Source organism: Delphinus delphis, chromosome 3 (genome assembly GCF_949987515.2).
Source record: "Delphinus delphis chromosome 3, mDelDel1.2, whole genome shotgun sequence".
Classification (NCBI taxonomy): Eukaryota; Metazoa; Chordata; class Mammalia; order Artiodactyla; family Delphinidae; genus Delphinus; species Delphinus delphis.
Window position 1 is genome coordinate 172,196,129 of NC_082685.1, and position 16,856 is coordinate 172,212,984.

The 16,856-nt window shown below is 64.2% G+C and overlaps 1 protein-coding gene across 1 annotated transcript; it reads right to left on the reverse strand.

Moving 5' to 3' along the window:
• Positions 1-3,578: 3,578 nt before the first annotated feature.
• LOC138414031 (collagen alpha-1(I) chain-like) lies at positions 3,579-13,483 on the reverse strand. The gene is made up of 15 exons (XM_069540534.1): positions 13,162-13,483; positions 12,678-12,814; positions 12,304-12,471; positions 12,072-12,151; positions 11,091-11,202; positions 10,412-10,618; positions 9,841-9,883; positions 9,184-9,360; positions 7,318-7,406; positions 6,958-7,052; positions 6,638-6,848; positions 5,059-5,183; positions 4,698-4,861; positions 4,418-4,594; positions 3,579-3,763 (listed from the first exon to the last, which is right to left on the reverse strand). The coding sequence occupies exons 1-15, from the start codon at positions 13,481-13,483 to the stop codon at positions 3,579-3,581; spliced, it is 2,292 nt and encodes a 763-aa protein (XP_069396635.1).
• Positions 13,484-16,856: the final 3,373 nt, after the last annotated feature.

The following is a 16,856-nucleotide window of genomic DNA, read 5'->3' on the forward strand; positions in this document are numbered from 1 at the left end:
CCCCTCCCCGGGGAAGGGATGCTGGGCAGAGACGCCAGCGCAGTTCCTTCGGTAGGATCGACAGGGGTTCCAGATCCCCCCCTTCTCCCATGGGCCCCGCACCCAGAGGCCCACACCTCTCAGAGGTCAGCTTGGCTCCCCAGGGCCAGATTCCCCTCGGCCACCTCCGTGTCTGCGTGGCCTGGGGCAGGCCGCAGCTGAAAGAGACTCTGAGTGGAAGGTTCTGGAAGCGAGGGCCGAGGCCCCGCGCTGTGGCTCAGAGCCAGTGGGCAGCAGCCTGTCACTTCCGTGGGGGCCGTCTGGGAGGGGGTCTCCGCCTGGGCTGACGGGGCCTGCGGGAGGCTGTCTGCACTGCACTGGCCAAGGGAACACCAGGACCAGCCGGCCCGTCCCTCTGGGCGGCAGGAGCTGAGGCCCCCGGTCTGGTCAGCCCACAGCTGCCCGGGGAGGAGGGGGTTGTGGACACAGCAGGCCCTCTGCCAGGGTTCCCAGCAGCGCCCGCGGCATGGGCACGGGCCTTAGGAGCCTCTGTCCTGCCTGGTCCGGGCCCCACGTCCCAGTCCCGACGTCAGCGGGGCAGGTCTGCAGGCCTGGGGTCGGGGGAGACAGGGGCCTGAGGCTGAGGGGCTCCAGGGAGCTCAGCTGCCTCTGTGGGCCTGCCCTGCGTCTGGGCTCTCGGAGAGGCGGGGTGAGGGGGTGCTGGCCAGGGGCCCTCGCCCCGGTGCCTCCCGCCCCCATCCTGCCCTGGTACAGGCCGGTTTCCACCGGGTCGGATTTGGGTTGGCCCTTCTGGTCCTTCTGAAGCTGGGGCTGTTATGCTGGTGGGGCCGGAGTCCTGCAGACCCGCAGGGTTATGCCCGGAGGGTTGTAGTGCAGGCTTCTCGCTCTGAACTGGAGGGAGTGTGCTTCGTGGTGTCTGTGTGTGTCTGTGTGTACTGTCTGTGTGTCTGTATGTGTGTCCTTGTGTGTGTGTCCTTGTGTGTCCTTGTGTGTGTGTGTGTGTGTGTGTGTTTTGGCTGTTCACTGATCAAGGGGTGAAGAGTTGACCACTGAGCCTTGGGAACTGCTCCGGCTGGAGAACAATTGAGGACCCGACGCCTCCAGTGCAGGGGCCCAAACTTGGAGGACAAAGCTCCTTCATGAGTTGGGACCCGGGGGACCCGGTGACATGAAGGGGACGAGGCCCAGAGCCGACCTCAGGTTCCGCCCACTGTCCCCCCTCTGCCAGGCGCCAGAAGGGAGGCCCTGGCCCCGACACTTCTGTCCGTGGGGAGCTGCTCCCCTGTCACCCTCTGTGACGGGCCCCGTGCCGGGCGTGGACCCGGGGAGAGCCCACCTCCCGCCCTGACGGTGCGTGTGTGCCTTCACACGGCTGCACATGTGGGTCACGCCTTCATCCAGGGCGTCGGCCGTAGTCTCTGCTCGAGGTGCGTTTCAGGGAAGCGTCCTGTTTCTCTGGCTGCATCGGAGCTTCCCTTCGGGAGCGCAGCAGCCGTCTGGGCGGTGGCGGCCCAGCCCCGCCAGGCACGCTCCATCCCCTGCGGCTTCAGGATTTCCCAGAGCGCAGCCGCCGGTCAATGTGTAAGCGCGGAGGGAAGGAGCAGAGGCTCGCAGGCTTGTGGCTCAGCGGCCGAAGGGCTCCCGCCCAGGGATCCCTGCTGCGGCTTAAACCGCCCCAAGGCGCGTCCCTCGCTTCTCTTCTTTGCTAACGAACGTTCAGCTCAGGTCTCTTCCAGGGAGGAGGGGGTGAGGCGTCACGGGTTTTGAGGCACCAGCTCCCTTTACGCATCAAACTTTTCTTTAAATAGAAGCTTTAATACCCCAATGAGAGAGTCCGGGCCCAGTGTGACAGGCAGTGGGGCAGGGCCTCGGCCCCTGACGCCTGGGTGAGCCTGGCTCCCAGCATCCACACTGCCCGTCCTGCACGTGGCCAGTGCACACCGGAAACAAACACGAGGTGTCGTGTTCGGGCGGCTACCGCAGATGTCCTTCACCCACCGGAGGCTGCGAGGACAGGTCAGCTCCACAGAGGGGGGCCCCTGCAGCTGCCCCGCTGCCAGGACCGCCTTCCTGCTGCCCTGCTGCCCTGTGCTACCCGCCTGGCCCCCAGATGCCCTGCCCTCGCCTCCTCCCACCCGGCCTCTGTCCCCATGAGCAGGGCTGTGCCTGCAAACATGGGCTCAGGCTGGAGTTCTCGATGTGTGTCCACAGTGCTGGCTACTGGACCAGTATGTTGCGGCGGGGGGCGGTAAAAAGGTAACTACAACCACAGGGTTGAAAAACGCAACTGTCAAAACAGCCCACACTTGAGGAAACCTTTGTAACTCACTTGTCTGATAAGGGATTAGTATCCAGAATATATAAAGAGCTCCCACAACTCAACAACAACAAATCCAACCGGTTAGAAAATGGGCAAAGGTCTCGAATAGACGTTTCTCCACAGAAGACATACGAATGGCCAGTAAGAATGTGGAAAGTTGCTTGACATCACTGGTCACCAGGGAAACACAAATGAAGACCACAACCAGCTACCATTTGAATGGCTGTTACAAGAAAATACCAAGCGTTGCTGAGGATATGCAGAAATAGCAACGCCCGTGCGCTGCGGATGGGAATAGAAGATGCTGCAGCCCCTGTGGAGAACAATTTGGCGATTCCTCCAAAAATTAAACATAGGATTACCACCTGACTCAGAGGCTCCACTCCTGGGGGCGCACCCAAAGGAACTGAAAGCGGGGGCTTGGACAGACGCCTGTGCACCGTGTTCACAGCAGCCCTGTGGAAACAGCCCAGGTGTCTGTCGACGGATGCGTGCGTGCGTCCACAGAACGTGGTCTCTACGTGCGATGGGATGGGGTTCAGCCTTAAACGGGAGGGACGATCTGACACCTGCTGCAGCATGGGTGAACCCTGAGGACATCATGCTCAGTGAAATAAGCCAGGCTCAAAAGGACAGACCTTGTAGGGTTTTGCTTAGGTGAGGTCCCCCGAGCACCAAGTCCATAGAGACAGACAGAGTAGGATGGTGGGGGCAGGGGCTGGAGCAGAGGGAGCGGAAGTCAGTGTTAAATGAGGACAGACGTCTGTTTGGGAAGATGAAGTTCTAGAGATGATGGTGGTAATGGTCGCACGACCACATGAATGTACTCAGTGCTGCTGAGCTGTGTGCTTTTAAATGGCTGAAAATGTAGTTTTCTACCATATATATTTTACCATAATACAAAAAAATACCCAAAAAATGCAAACAGGAGAGAAGGGCTGGGCTGAGAGGAAAACTCAATTCTCCCGCAGGCCCCGTTCCTCCCACGGAGCCCTGGCCTTTTGTCTTCCGGGAGAGGCCACGTTGATTAAATCAATTCACACCATGCAGGCTCTCCCAGGAGTGGTCCTTTTTAATCGAAATTACTCTCTGCAGGGTGCGAGGCCAGGCCTCTTACCGGCGTGTGTTTGTCCAGGGACCTTCCTGTTTCAAGTGACCTCCTGTGTGGCCCTTCCTGGTCCTGGCAGCGGAGGGGGGCGACAGGTCAGGACGCCCCGGGCCACACTGCCACCCCTGACCGGCTCCCCATGGGGCTCGGTCACCCAGCGGGAACAGAAGGGCGTCCCGTCAGGCGCCTCCGCCCCCTCCCCCGGACGCCCGGGGGTCTCTGCAGACTGGCCCCTGTTAGCTCCAGGGCCGCCCTCAGCAGGCGGCACAGACCGGAGTCCCCCTCCCTCTCCCGCTGGCGGTCCCCAACCACAGACAGGGCGGGCGGCCAGATCTCTGGTGGAAGGAAGGGTGGGTGCTGGGCGCCCTGGGGCTCTCGGCGTCGGGGTCCTTTCTCGCGGCCTCAGCGGTTGTGGGTCCTCTGCCCAGCGACAGGGAGACGCTGCTGCCCGCTCGGGGCGCGGTGAGCCTCCCTGCTCAGAGTCGGCCTGGGGGGCTCCAGTCCCGGCTTCGTGCCCTGGAGGGGCCACACGCGAGGTGAGACCCAGCAGGCGGGCGGTGCCCTGGGTTGACGTGTGTGCTGTGTCTTGACCACGGGCAGGGAGCGTGCGTGTGTGTGTGCGTGCGTGCGCGTGCATGTGTGTCTATGTGCTCCTGTGTCTCTGTGTGCACGAGTGTCCGTGTGTGCACATGTGTGTGGCGGCGAGGCCCTTGCGAGGGGCTCAGAGCCCACTGGTCCAGGCAGCCTTCCCCTCCCGCCATCCAGCCGCCCTCTGACCTCTGTGGGGCTGCCCGGTCCTTTCGGGCGGCCTCTGAGTGAGGCAGGTGTGTGGCGCCGGCCTCCCTGCCTCCCTGCCTGGAGCTCGGGTGGGAGAGCGGGGCGGGACCCAAGAAGAGTCGGGGAGGTTCACACTCCACACGGCTCAGAGCATCTCCAGCTCTTTGGGGAGGGATGCTTGGGACGTTCCGGAGCTCCGTGGGCGGGCTCACCTCCGGGGCTGTGGGGACGGCCGCCTTCCGGGGGGGCTGCCGGGGGTGCTGGAGGCTCCGGGGCAGGCGGGGCACACACAGGGCCTCCCTCAGGGGAACTGCGTCTCCTGATGCACAGGACCGCGCCCTCCTCGGCCCCTGCTGGCCTCCGCCAGCGCTCAGGACCCGGCACCCACGCTGCGGTGGGAACGGGGGAGTGAAGTCCGTTTTCTTCTCTGGTTGTCCAGCTGCGTTTGTCTGCCCTGAGCTCCACACACGCTGCCTGGAGAGCGGGGTCCACCAGGAGAGTGCGGGGGTGGAGGGATGGGCCCCGTGGAGAGCGGGGGCCACCAGGAGAGTGGGGGTGTGGGGGGATGGGCCCCGTGGGGTGGTACCACATGGCCAGTGGCCCGGGGCGGGTCAGCGGGCAGCTCACTGCCAGGTTTTCTGGGCAGTAAGTTCAGCCTGGGGGAGGGGGGCAGAGAGAGAGACAGAGACAGAGAGATGCAGACAGAGAAGGAGGGGGTTGGGGAGAAGGGGGGAGAGCACGCTTTCCTCCTCCGTTAGGAAGGTCACCAGGGTTTGCAGCCCTGTGCCGCTCCGGCCCGTGGAGCGTGTAGGGACCGGGTCAGTCCAGGTCTCTGTGGGGTGGCCCTGTCCACCGGGAGGGTGGCCGGCCCCGCAGGGCCCAGAGGCAGAGCAGCGTGACCGTGGCCGAGTGTGGCTGGGGTGAGGCTCGGCCCCGAGGCCCCGGGGCCACGACAGAGGCCGTGCCCAGCTCCCGGGTCTGCAGGGAGTGGCCGTCGTTCCAGGTGGTGACCACAGCCCTTGACCCCTGAGCGCTTCCGACTCGCCTCACGGGATGGGACTTGGGTCTCCGAGTTACAGTGGCTTCGACACAGTGAACGTTCATTTCTCTCTCACCGCGTGGCACGGGAGGCCATGCTGGCGTGCGTCCATTCATTCATTCCTGTGAGCCCTGTGCCCTGGGCGGAGGTGTCCTACAGAACGTCTGTGCTGTCCGTACGGCGGCCATTGGCCACAGGTGCCCACTGACCGCTTGAAATGCAGCCAGTGCAACCCAGGAGCTGGATTTAACTTTTAAATTTTTTAATTAATTTAAATTTAAGCTTAACTGACCACGTGTGCTTAGCAGCTGCTGAGTCAGACAGTCCAGGAGCTGGGGACACAGCAAAGGAGAAAACAGAACCCCGGGACCTCGGGGCTTCCGTCCAGGAGATGACAGGTGGTGGACCAGGGGCAGCTGTGACACCGTGACACCGTGACGGCCGTGCTGCGGACCGGCTTGTGTCCCCAACATTCTTCTATCGGAGCCCTGAGCCCCAGGACCTCAGAATGTGACTGTCTTTGGAGACGGGCCTGTAAACAGGCAATTAAGGTAGAGGAGGTCACTAGAGTGGCCCTCGTCGCACCCGTCCCTACAAGAGGAGCTCAGGACACAGACGCGCGCAGAGGGACGACCGCAGGAGGACACAGGTGCTCGTTACGCGTGAGCGGGTCGCGGCCTCCGTCCCCGTAGGCGGGCCTGTCTCAGCTCAGCCTCCCTGCCGACCCTGGCCCCGCCCCCTGCCGGCCACCTGAGCCCTCCCCCGGGCCGGGCTCCTGTTCTTGTTGCCTGGAAACCCGAGCGCTCCTTCCGCCTGGATTAGACTGAGCAGAGCAGGCGGTACCGTGCTTACGAGCAAAGGCCAAGGCCGTGCCGGGCACACTGGGCAGCCGCTGAGCCCTCATCCCCTGTTACCAAAGGCCACCTCCCTGGGTGGGGGGGCGGGAGGGGCCGTGAAGCTGGCAGGTGAGGCCAGCAGCCCACCTCCGTCCCACCCACCTGTGTCCACTGGCCTGGGGTGTTAGAGAGCCGAGGGGACCAGACACAGATGTGCCCGTGTTCAGAGAGCGGTCAGCGTTTGCCCCCGGGACCTCAGGGGCCCCTGGGCCACAGCACGGGTGGAGCCGGCTGCCGCCAGGCTGCCCGCGCCGCACAGGCCACGGCTCCCCTACCTGGGCAGGGGCTGCAGGTCCTGAGCGCCTGGTGCTCCCCCGAGCAGATGGCACAAGGCGAGACCCCTGCCTCCGGTGGACAAGGTCCCTGTGGTGGCCTGCAGGGCGTGGGCACCTGCCCACTGCACGCCCTCTGCGGGGTCCCGACCTTCAAACCTGCCTGGTCCTTGCCGCCCTGCAGGGTTTCGCCGTCCGACGCGCGTAGTGCCTGCAGGTCCTCACGGCGCCCCTGACGAGAGCAGTGTTGCCACGGGTCTGCTGAGGGTGGCTGCCTCGGGGCGCCGACCGCTGCAGGAAAGCCCCGATCACACCTCGGTCTGAAACGCTGGGCTGGAGGTGTCTGTGCCCGCTGCCTACGATGAATTGAGACGAGGATGTGCCGGGGGCCGCGGCGCATCTGTGGCCAGAGGTCTTAGCTGCGCACTTCCCGGGCCTGGTGGCCGGAAGCATGGGCACTCAGGGGGTCCTGGAAACGCGCTTTAAGGGCAGATCGTGAGGGCCTCAGAACGTGGGGGGCTGGGACGACGGGGAGGGGCGCTCACGGATGCACGTAAGATGAGCAGACCCGCGGTGGGGGACTCAGGTCGCGGATGCGGAGCCTGGCTGCCCAGGGGTCCAGCGAGGCCTCTCCGCCCGTCTGGGACCACGTGTCAGAGAGCCTTGTCTGCTGGGCGGGCCAGGCCTCACTGCCCCAAGTCTCTGCCGGGCTGTGCCCCCCACGGCGGGGCCGGGGGCTCAGGGCACTCGCTGCTTTCTGCACTGCCCACCCTGCGTGCACGGCCCTCAGCCCCTGCTCTGGGCATGTGTGTGGGACCCGGTTCTGAGGCTATCAGTGGGCCGAATGGTGATCCCAAAAGATGTGTCCTTTGCCCTGACCCCCGGTTCCTGTGATGGGACCTTACCGGGAAAAGGGTCTTTGCAGATGTGATTAAGGGTCTGGAGATGAGGTCATCCTGGGTTACCCGAGGGCCCTGAATCCAAGACATGTGTCCTTAAGAGACACAGAGGGGAAGAGACAGGCCCACAGAAGAGAGGCCACGTGAAGACGGAGGCACAGGCTGGAGGGACGCGGCCACGAGCCCAGGACCGCCTGGAGCCTCAGAAGCTGGACGAGGCGGGAAGGACCCTCCCCCAGAGCCTCTGGAGGGAGCGGTCTGCGACACCGCGCCATCAGACTTCCAGCCCCGGAGCCGGGAGCGGACGTTTCTGAGTTAAGCCACCGGCTCCTGGTTCCGGGTCACAGCAGCTGCAGGACCCTCACACGGGCTCTTGAGCAGTGCCACTGGGGGCCAGATGGGTTTGCCTGGAGGTGTCTCTGGGGCTCCCTGAGCCCCCTGGGTGCAGAGGAGACTAGGCACAACGCCTGCGCCTGCCTCCCCAGACTTCCGAGGGCATCCCCGCCGTGTGGCATCGTCGTGGCTTCGTGTGGCCGCCATCCGGGGGTCTTCCGTTCGCTGCTCTGGGCACCTGGTTTGGCCTGCGGGCAGCGCCACCGTCTGCATCTACAGAGCTGGAGGGGGAGCCAGGGGGCAGCAGGCCCCAGCCTGCACCCACAGCCCGTCCTGGAGCGCCCACCCTGCAGCCCAGGAGCCCTGCACATCCTCCCCGAGAACGGGGAGGCGGCCCCAGTGTTACCCCAAAACCGGGTCCGCCTCTTGGTGGGTGCTGAGCCCAAAGGCACAACCAAGCCAGAGGGCGGGAGAGGAAGGATGTGTTACTGCTTGCGGCAATAAGGAGAACACCCGGGATCTTCCCCAAAGCAGGGTCTCCCCGAAAAGCAAGATTGGGGCAGTTTCAAGTGAACGGGACATGCATTTCCCGGAAGGGGCTTGAGCAGAGGAGAGATCAGCACAGAGCTGGGGCAGGTATTGAAGTCGGGCGGGTCCGCATCATCACGCTGTCCCTCCTCCGCTGGGTGGGGGCCGCAGTTCCTGCAGGACCGCTCAGAGGCTGGATCAGGCTGTGGTGTACGTCCCTCGAGGAGGAACTAGGGATGAACGGAACTGGCGTTCCTTGAACTCCTGTTCCTTGACTACTGTCGTTTGTTCCGACGTTCCCTCACTTCCCTAAAGATCACTGATTACCGAGACCTGTCCAAGGGCAGGCACTGTGGCCAGGCTTCAGTGACGAAGTGGCTTAGGCCAAAAAACATCTTCTCTGAGGTCAAGGAAGCCGTGCCTGGTTCTCTGTCTTCAGGGACTCCCACTGTCTGCTTACACCAGGAGGAGGGGGCTGGACCCGCTCCCAAGCGGCCCTGGAACCAGTGGGAGGGGATCGTTGTGTCCTGGAGCCGGTGGGCTGGACAGTGAGAGAGCGGGACTGAGGGGTGACCCGAGGAGCTCACAGAGGCTGCGACCTGGCGAGTGGCGGAGCGCCAGCCCCAACCGGTGCCCTGCAGCCTCGCCACCCCCAGTGCCACTCGGTGATCCGCAGCCTTCAGAGCAGCCCTGCAGGAGGGACCCCCACCGGCTCCCCGTGGCCAAAGCGCCCTCCCACGCAGACCCTTGTTCAGACCCAGGGGTCCCCCCCCGGCGCCTCGGCCGAGCGCCCCTCACGGTGTCCACGGGGACGCGGCACCGAGCACAGGCCGTGAGCGTTCTCGCATCAGCTGCCGGCTTGCAGGGACAAAGGTGTCCCCTGGAATTCAGCGGGGCCGTGTCCGTCCCTGGCCGCTGTGTCCTGTCCCGGCGGTGACCGCGGGCGGCGTGAAGTTGGTTCACATTTGGGAACAGACTCGCTCTGCGCGGAAGCTGGTCGTGACCCGGAACCTGTGGGGCGAGTGTCTCGCCCGCCCGCCCGCTGCTGCGGCAGCACGGGGGCGGCTCCAGGGTTGCCAGTGATGATGTCAGGGGCAGACGGGACAACGGTCCTGGGGATGCGGAGGGCGCCGCCCCAGGCTGAGGCCACCGCAGCATCCTTGGCACGGAGCGCGTGCGCGCGAGGCGCTGGGGGGGGGACCCGCGGGTGCCGTCCGCCCAAGCGGGGGGTGGTGCCTGGGCGGGGCAGCGGGCGCCTCGTTCTCACTCGCTCTTACTTGACGGCAAAGGGCGCTCGCAGGGCTTGCTGATGGCAGTCCCACCACTCGCGGTGGTGCCGACTGGCGCCTCTCATGGGTGACGGGATGCCTGTGGGCGAGCCCTCCCCACCGGAAGGCCCTCGAATCAGTGCAACCCCCGGAGGGAGCGGCCCCGCTGCAAGGAGCCTCAGAGGGGCCCTGCGTTGTCCAGGTAAAGCCTGGTTGACCCCGGGGGGGCACCTTCACCGGCTTCAGAGGCCGGGAGGGTGTGGGGCCCGGCAGAGGCTGCTGGTGGCCCGAGCACAGGGAGTGAGGGTGGCAGGCGGACCTCGGACTGGCTGAGGCCCCAGAGCCGCCCAGCACAGTGGGGTTGCCCCGTGGAGGCCAGTGGTTTCTCCCGGAGCGGCACCTGCCCGGGCGTCATAAGCTTCAACCTGGCGATTATCCCCAACCTAAAGGCAGGTCGCGAAGTGGGGGTGCAAAACGTCCCTGGTCTCAGAAGCGGAGCCGGGGGGATGGATTGCCTACCGCGTGCGGGGCCCTGATCTGACTGCCGCGGGCACAGCTCAGATGTCGGTGCCCGGCCGTCTCCCCGCTCCGTCCTGACCGTGGGTTCTGATGATGCTCTGGGGTGAGAAGGGGGGCCTCAGCTGCAAGGGCCACTTCCAGGAAGATGTGTCCTTGGCTGCCAAGTGCAAAGGCCCTGGGGCAGTGCCGGCTCCAGGATGGGGCTGTGGATGTGAGTGAAGACCTGCTGAGCTCACAGGGTGAGGGGGCGGCCCCGCCAATCCCTTGTTCGGCAGAAAACCCCAGGCGGGCGCGGGGGAGAGCATCCCAGCCGAGAGCGGGCACGGGTGCCCTGACAGGGGCCGTGGCCCAGGGAGGCCGAGGGGGGCTGGAAGGTGGCGTCCCACAAGCTTGGTGAGGGGAGCGCTGAGCCTCTGTGGTCGGTCCTGAGCTGGAAGAAGACTGGTGCTGACCGGGGCCCGTCGCTGCCGAGGCTGCAGTTCGGCTTCTGGGCTGGTGGCTGCAGAGGTCGTGGGCCGAGGAGCCGTGGTCACCTGTGGTCCGGCTGCCGTGCGCTCGGTGTCTCTGGGGCAGGTGACGGGGCTGCGTGCGGAGCGGGACTCGAATGTTCCGGCTGTTGGCACGTTTTTAGGTTTCCGGAGGGGAACACGTGGCCCTGCCTGTGTGGGGTGGACACAGGGGAGCTGGAACCTCATGATGGCCAAGGGAGAGTTGCCAGCCGGGTGGTGGGGCTCACCGAGAGGCACTTAGTCCGGAACAAAGTCCCTGCAGCTGCAGGCACCCGGGCGTGACTTGAAGGGTGAGGCCTGGGCCTGGGGACGCAGGTGTCAGCCTCCACGGCAGACCCGCCAAACAGCAACTGGAGGGAGCCAGGCCGGCCGCTGGCTTGGAGAATTCACACCCCCGACCTGTGAGCTGGCCAGGCGGCCCGTGTCGACCGCTTTCTCTTTCACTCTCTGGGCCTTGATCGCCTCTCTCCCAGGTCCCTGGCCTCCTTGCGATAGGAGGGTGCGATTCTGTTCCGAGGAAAAGTCCCCACGGATGCTGAGTCATGAGTCACCCGCGGTGTAACCGGCAGAGCAGCTCGGTCCCCACACAGGCCCCTGGGAGGGTGTGAGGAGCTGATTTCACCCGGCCGGGCGTGGTCACAGCCCCGGTCACAGCTCCAGTCACAGCCCCGGCCACGGCTGTGGGCACGGCTGCGGTCACAGCCCCGGCCACGGCCACGGTCACGGTCACGGTCCTACAATCCCAGACGCCCTCGGCATCTCGCGGAGGCCTGCGGGTCTGGAGAAGGATCCTTCCTTTTCCCCTGCGGGTTCGCCGAGGTAGTGGAAACACACCCCAGACGCAGGTGCCCTTTGCCCTCGTCCTCCCTCCAGTCCTGGGGCTGGGCAGGGCAGGCACTGGAGGCCGTCCAGCTCTGCCGGTGCCCATTCTGTTGTCCAGACCCCGCTGTTCCTCTCTCCAGGCTCCCCTCCCGGCCACCCCCGGCTCACCGCTGCCCCAGGGGTCCCACACCTGCCCCAGGGGCACAGCCCCACACCCTGATGTCCAGCTGGGAAGCTTGGCCTGCCTTCCCCACCCCCTCAAGGACCCACTCATCTCCCGGCCCTGGGCAGCAGTGCGCGTCCAGCAGGGGCCAGGAAGGATGCCTGCGGTGAGCGGGAGACTGGGCCAGTGCTGGCACTGCTGTTGAGCACACCCACATTGCTGTGCAGCCATCACCACCAGCCTCTCCAGAACTTTCTCATCTTCCTAAGCCGATCCTGTGCACCCGTTGAACACTAGCTCCTCCTCCCCCTCCCCCGGCCGCCGGCCCCACCGTCCTCTGTCTCCAGGAATCTGACTCCTCTGGGTCCCTTACGTGAGTGGAATCCTACAGGATCTGTCCTTCTGTGACTGGTGTATCTCACTGAGCATAATGTCTGTCCTCAAGGTCCATCCGTGCTGGAAGCCTGTGTGGGAATTGCCTTCCTTTCTAAGGCTGAATAATGTTCCGCTGTGTGAATGGACCACCGTGTGTTTACCCTTCATCTGCTGATGGACACTTGGGCTGCCTCCACCTCTTGGCTATTGTGAATATGCTGCTGTGAACTTGGGTGGACGTACATCTCTCGAGACCCTGCTTTCAGGTCTTTGGGTCGGTGCCGGGAGTGGAATTGCTGGGCCACACGGTAGCTCCGCTTAATCTTTGGAGGAGCCCCCGTTCCGTTTTCCAGGACGGCTGCACCGCCTCACGTTCCCTCCAAGAGCGTGCGGGGGCTCCCGCTTCTCAGCGTCCTCGCCTGTTAGCCTGTTTGCTTGATAACAGCCACCCTAACGGGCGTTGAGGTTTCCTAACCCGCTGGGGACGTGTGCTGCCCCAGGTCAGGGAGCTGGGGCTGCCTGGGGACCAGCGCTGTGGCTCGCTCAGGGCCGCGGCACCATTACGTTCGACGGGCTCTGGCGGGCTGTCCCGAGAGCAGCCGCGGTGCCCGGCCGAGCCGCTCTCCCTGCTGCGCACGCGCACCTGAAGGCGGGGGGCGGGGCAGTGCCTCTGCCTGCCTGTCACACGGTCGCTGCCTCGTGGTCTGGACGTATCTCGGCTACCTGAGGTACCCGGGGAGGTGACTAGCGTAGCAGCCGAGCCCCCAGTCTCTGACTTCTTTGAGGAAGCCTGACAGTCCAGTCGGAAGCAGGAGCCTCTCCAGGAGGCCCCTCTAGCCTCCTGCCCACCCCCGCTCTCTGGGGGATGCCACTGTGTAGACACTGGTCAGTGATGACCCCCGGCGCGGCCGGGTCTGCTGCCGGGAGGCACTTACTGGGACGCCCCCGACCCCCGGCCCCCAACCCCGGCTGCAAGGTCCCGTCCCCTACGAAAGAGATGAAAATACGCCCCTAACTGCTGGACTCCTCTGGCCTAATCGTCCCCCTGGGGGGCCTGCGGGCCAAGTCCCCGGCCACTGGAGAATCTTCCGCTCAGGTCCGGAGACCTCGAGGCCGAGGCTGCCACACCTCAGCGGCGGGGCCAGCTTTGCCCATCCGCACCTCCACCCTCACCCGGGCAGGGCGGGCAGGCCCAGCCCATGGCACGGGCACCGTTACGTTCAAGCTCCAGATACACACAAATAATTCTTAGGGCGAGCAACGTGTGGGACACACGTACCAAAAAACCAGTATTGACTGGAAATTTGAATTTGACCGGGCGCCGTGTGTTTACCGGCAACCCCCATCGGTGCCCTGTGACCGTGGACGTCGTCCCAGAGCGATTCAGAGAGGGCTGCAGCCACCCCTGAGCCCGCCTCCCCGGGAGACCCTCCGAGACCCGCAGGCTGGTCAGGCCCGGTGCGCACGAGGCCCGGGTGCGCCCTGCGCGAGCGGACTCTGCTTCTCCCAGTTCCGCGCAGCTCCTGCAGTCGAGCCCCGCCGGCGTCGCAGCCCGATGCTCGGGGGGTTCCTCCTCCCGCTGCCAGAGCCTGGGCTGGGGAGCCTGACCTGCGGCTGGGAACTCTCACTCCTGTGGGGCAGCCCTGCGGCGTCATTATTCTCTGGTTTGCAGGTCCCCCCACCCCCGGGTATGGCATCTGTCGTATCGCTCGTGCGCCCTTCCCGCCGTCTCGCTGGCTCTCTTCCTTGTGTCTTTGGACGTGGAGTATGGTTTCCGGCTGACCCAGTCCTCTTGGCTGACGTCGTTCAGCGGTTACTTGTGAGTTTGCTGTGCTCACGGCTGAGGTCCCTCTGCTCTGCCGTCTTGTCTCTGACCCTAGAGTGATTTTAGGACGTGGTGGTGCCCCCAGGCCCTGGTGGGAAGGAGGCCGGGACCACGCTTGGCGGGAGGGACCTGAACTGGCGGAGGAGACGGCAGGGGAGGGGGCGGCAGGACAACCTCGGGGACTGGGGAGATGCCCAAGGGGCAGCGTCTGGAGAGTGGACGGCGTCTCCGGGAAGAGCAGGGAAAGAGCAGAGGCAGGTCAGTGCAGGAGGCTGAGTGGACGGAGCCAGCACACCGTTCGTCCCTAAATCTCCACCGTCGCTCTTGGGAAGCTGCGCCCAGTGCCCAGGAGGCCTGGCCGCTGCTCAGGGCCGGAGTCCGGCCGGGGCCCAGCTCGGCTGCCACCCGCCCAGAGGGGACGTGGGGCTGAGGGTGGCGGCCCCCGGCGGCACCTGGTTACGGGTGAGGACGGCGAGGTGAGAGAGGGCAGGGAAGGTCCCCAACACGGAGCAGGGGTGGGGACCCTGGACTGGCCGCCTCTGCTGTCCTCAGGGCCCAGGGTGACCACCGACAAGCGGGGTGGCCGTCTGGGGCTGTGTGTGTCCCGAGGCTGGCGAGGGGGGTCGTGAGTTTCCAGAACCTTCCACATGTGGAGCCGACATCGGCCTCCTCCTCAGCCCTGCAGCGGGGCTCCAGCGCCGAGGGCGGCGTCCAGGCCCCGGGCCTCCAGGTGACCGTCGGGCGAGTAACGGGACAGCCGGTAAGGGTCGGGGAGGACCGCGTGGACGGGGGCTCCGAGTCACACCTGGTCCTGCTGCCCCAGCCTGTTTCCTTGGGAGCTGCCTTGTCCTCGGGTCTCCTTGGGCCGCGGGCCAACCTCCGCTCTCCCTGGCTCCTCTCAGATCCTGCAGGAGGCCAGGGGTCTGGGGAGGAGATACCGAAGGCTGCAGTCCCACCTCCCATCCTTACTTACTCCTGGGCCCTCCCCTTCCTGCCAACCCCCCAGCTCGTCTCAGGGTGTCTCCCCCCGCCCCCGGCCCCCAGACCACCCTCCCTGGACAGATGCCTACAGGCCCCTGGCCCCCGCCATCTGGCTCCCTGGCCTGCACCCCTCAGACTGGCCTAGGGGTTCCCCTTGGTGAGAGGAAGCAGCTCCGCCTCCCTCATGCCAGGCTGGGCCGTGTCCCCTCCCGGCCCCCTCCCCTGTCGCCTCTGGTGGCCCTCATCCTCTGCCTCCCCCCCGCCCCAGGCGGCCTGGAAGCCCAGGGTTCTCTACTGGTGCCCGTCCAGGTGTGTCCGAGGCTGCAGGTCCAGGGACGGGCGGAAGCCTCTCCCCTTCCTCCTGCTGTCGACGCGAGGGCACCGGGCAGAAGTCAGTGCCGTGGCCTCTGGAGGGTCCTGGAGCTGCCGAAGCTGCCACCTTGATGGGCAGCAGAAGGTCACTAGCCTTGTGTAGACCAAACAGGTGCCATTTTCGGTGATTTTCACCCTATTTTCTGAACCACATCCAGAAATAAAGTCATGGAGGTGACATCAAAGGCTTCCTGGGCTTTTTAACTTTCCTTTTCGGGGAGACTGGCATCGGGTGCCCTGGACTGCCCTGGCGTGGATGTCCCTCCCACGTGGGCTGACCCCCGCCTGCAGGCTCGCGGCCCAGGAGTCGGGTGACAGGGCGCAGCACAGATTCCCAGCCTCTGACGACAGCCAGACGTCTTCTCCTTCTGAATCACCTGGTTTCGGGGCAGAGGAATAATGCAGCGCCGTGGAAGCGGGCTGTCTGGCATTTGTGAATGTAATCCCAGCCGGGATCTTTTATTTCCTTCCAATTTAATCATGTCAGTTATACCCCACCAGAGTCAGGCTGTAACTTTCCCCCAAGACAATGACTCCTGGGTGCTCTCATGTTTATTCCGTGGCAGTTTCGGAGGCCCTGGCCCGGCCCTGGATCGAGGCCAGTGGCATTTGGGGTGGAGGCGGCCAATGCCGGCCGGGCACCTGGAGGCCACCCCTTTCCCACCGCTGGGGATCCTGGAGGTGAATCCATGATATCTTCTTACTATCCGTATCAAATTCTTCAAACTGCTGCAACGAATGATCCAAACTGGTAGCTTAAAGCAGCACAAATGTGCCGTCGCACAGTCTGGAAGCTACGAGTCCTAAATCAAGGTGTGCGCTCCCTCCAGAGGCTCTGGGAGGACCTTTCCTGCCCGGTCCAGCTCCCAGGGCTCCAGGTGTCTCTGGCTTGCGGCTGCATCTCTCTGCCCTCTGCCTCTGTGGACGCTTGACCTCCTGCCCTGTTATCTCTCCTCTGGTGTCTTCAAATCTCTCTTACAGACCTCAGTTGTGCCGGATTAGGGCCATCCCAACCCCTACCACCCAACCTTAACTCACTTGCCTCTCCAATGACCCTATTCCCAATACGGCCAAGTTCACAGCGGTTGGGTATTAGGGCATCAGCGCGTCTTTGGGGGACCCAGTTGGACCCACCACGCTGCCTTTGTCGTTTTCGCAGGCTCTGCCGTGATGACCACATTTTCTCACACGTTTTGCTAGGCTGTATTTTCATTATCATTTAATTCAAAATATTATCTGCCTTCAACTGTGGCTTCTTCTCCAGCACGTGGGTTTCTTGGAATGAGTTGCTGAGCTGCAGGCAGCTGGGGGTCCCCATTACTTCTCAGGCTGATTTCCTGCACGTGTCTCTGGGGTCCAGGATGCGGCTGTGTTATTTCACTCTTGAAATCAGTTGAGATTGGCTCTGTGGTGCAGACCATGATCCGTTTTGCTTACTGTTTTACTTACTGTTTTAGTGAATTTGGGGAGAATGAGGGTCTGTGGTTGGTGGGTGCGTGTTCTGGAATCTGTCAGTTAGGTCCGTCTCGTTACCTGCGTGGTTCAAGTCTTTATCTCTACAGCTTCGGGAGTTTTTTTGGTCCACTTGTCCTATCGCTAGAGAGGCATCTCAGGCTCTCTGTCGGAGTGAAGTGTCTCCTCGTTTCCTCTGTCACCCTGCCGTGTGGGGCTCTGTCACGAATGCAGGGGCCAGGGGCTCCCCCCTCAGTGGGTCTCCCTCCACCGCCTTCTTTGGTCTCCAGTATGTTTACCCTTGTGCTGTCTCCCGTTAGCTGGTTAGTCACGTGTCCTCCTGTTCTTGGTGGCGTTGCCCTCTGCCTGTTCGGGGAAATTAGCACTTTCCACACAGC

Bases quoted from the DNA above. Each gene is read 5' to 3' on its own strand.
- LOC138414031 (XM_069540534.1), bottom strand. From the start codon at position 13,483: ATGACGCCGCAGGGCTGCCCCACAGGAGTGAGAGTTCCCAGCCGCAGG. The intron at 10,619-11,090 runs GTGAAATCAGCT...CACCCCACACAG, and splicing joins CTGTGACCACGCCCGGCCGG to GCAGGGCCACGTGTTCCCCT. The intron at 3,764-4,417 runs GTGAGCCCGCCC...TCCTTCCACCAG, and splicing joins CCGTCCCCACAGCCCCGGAG to AGATCTGGCCGCCCGCCCTG.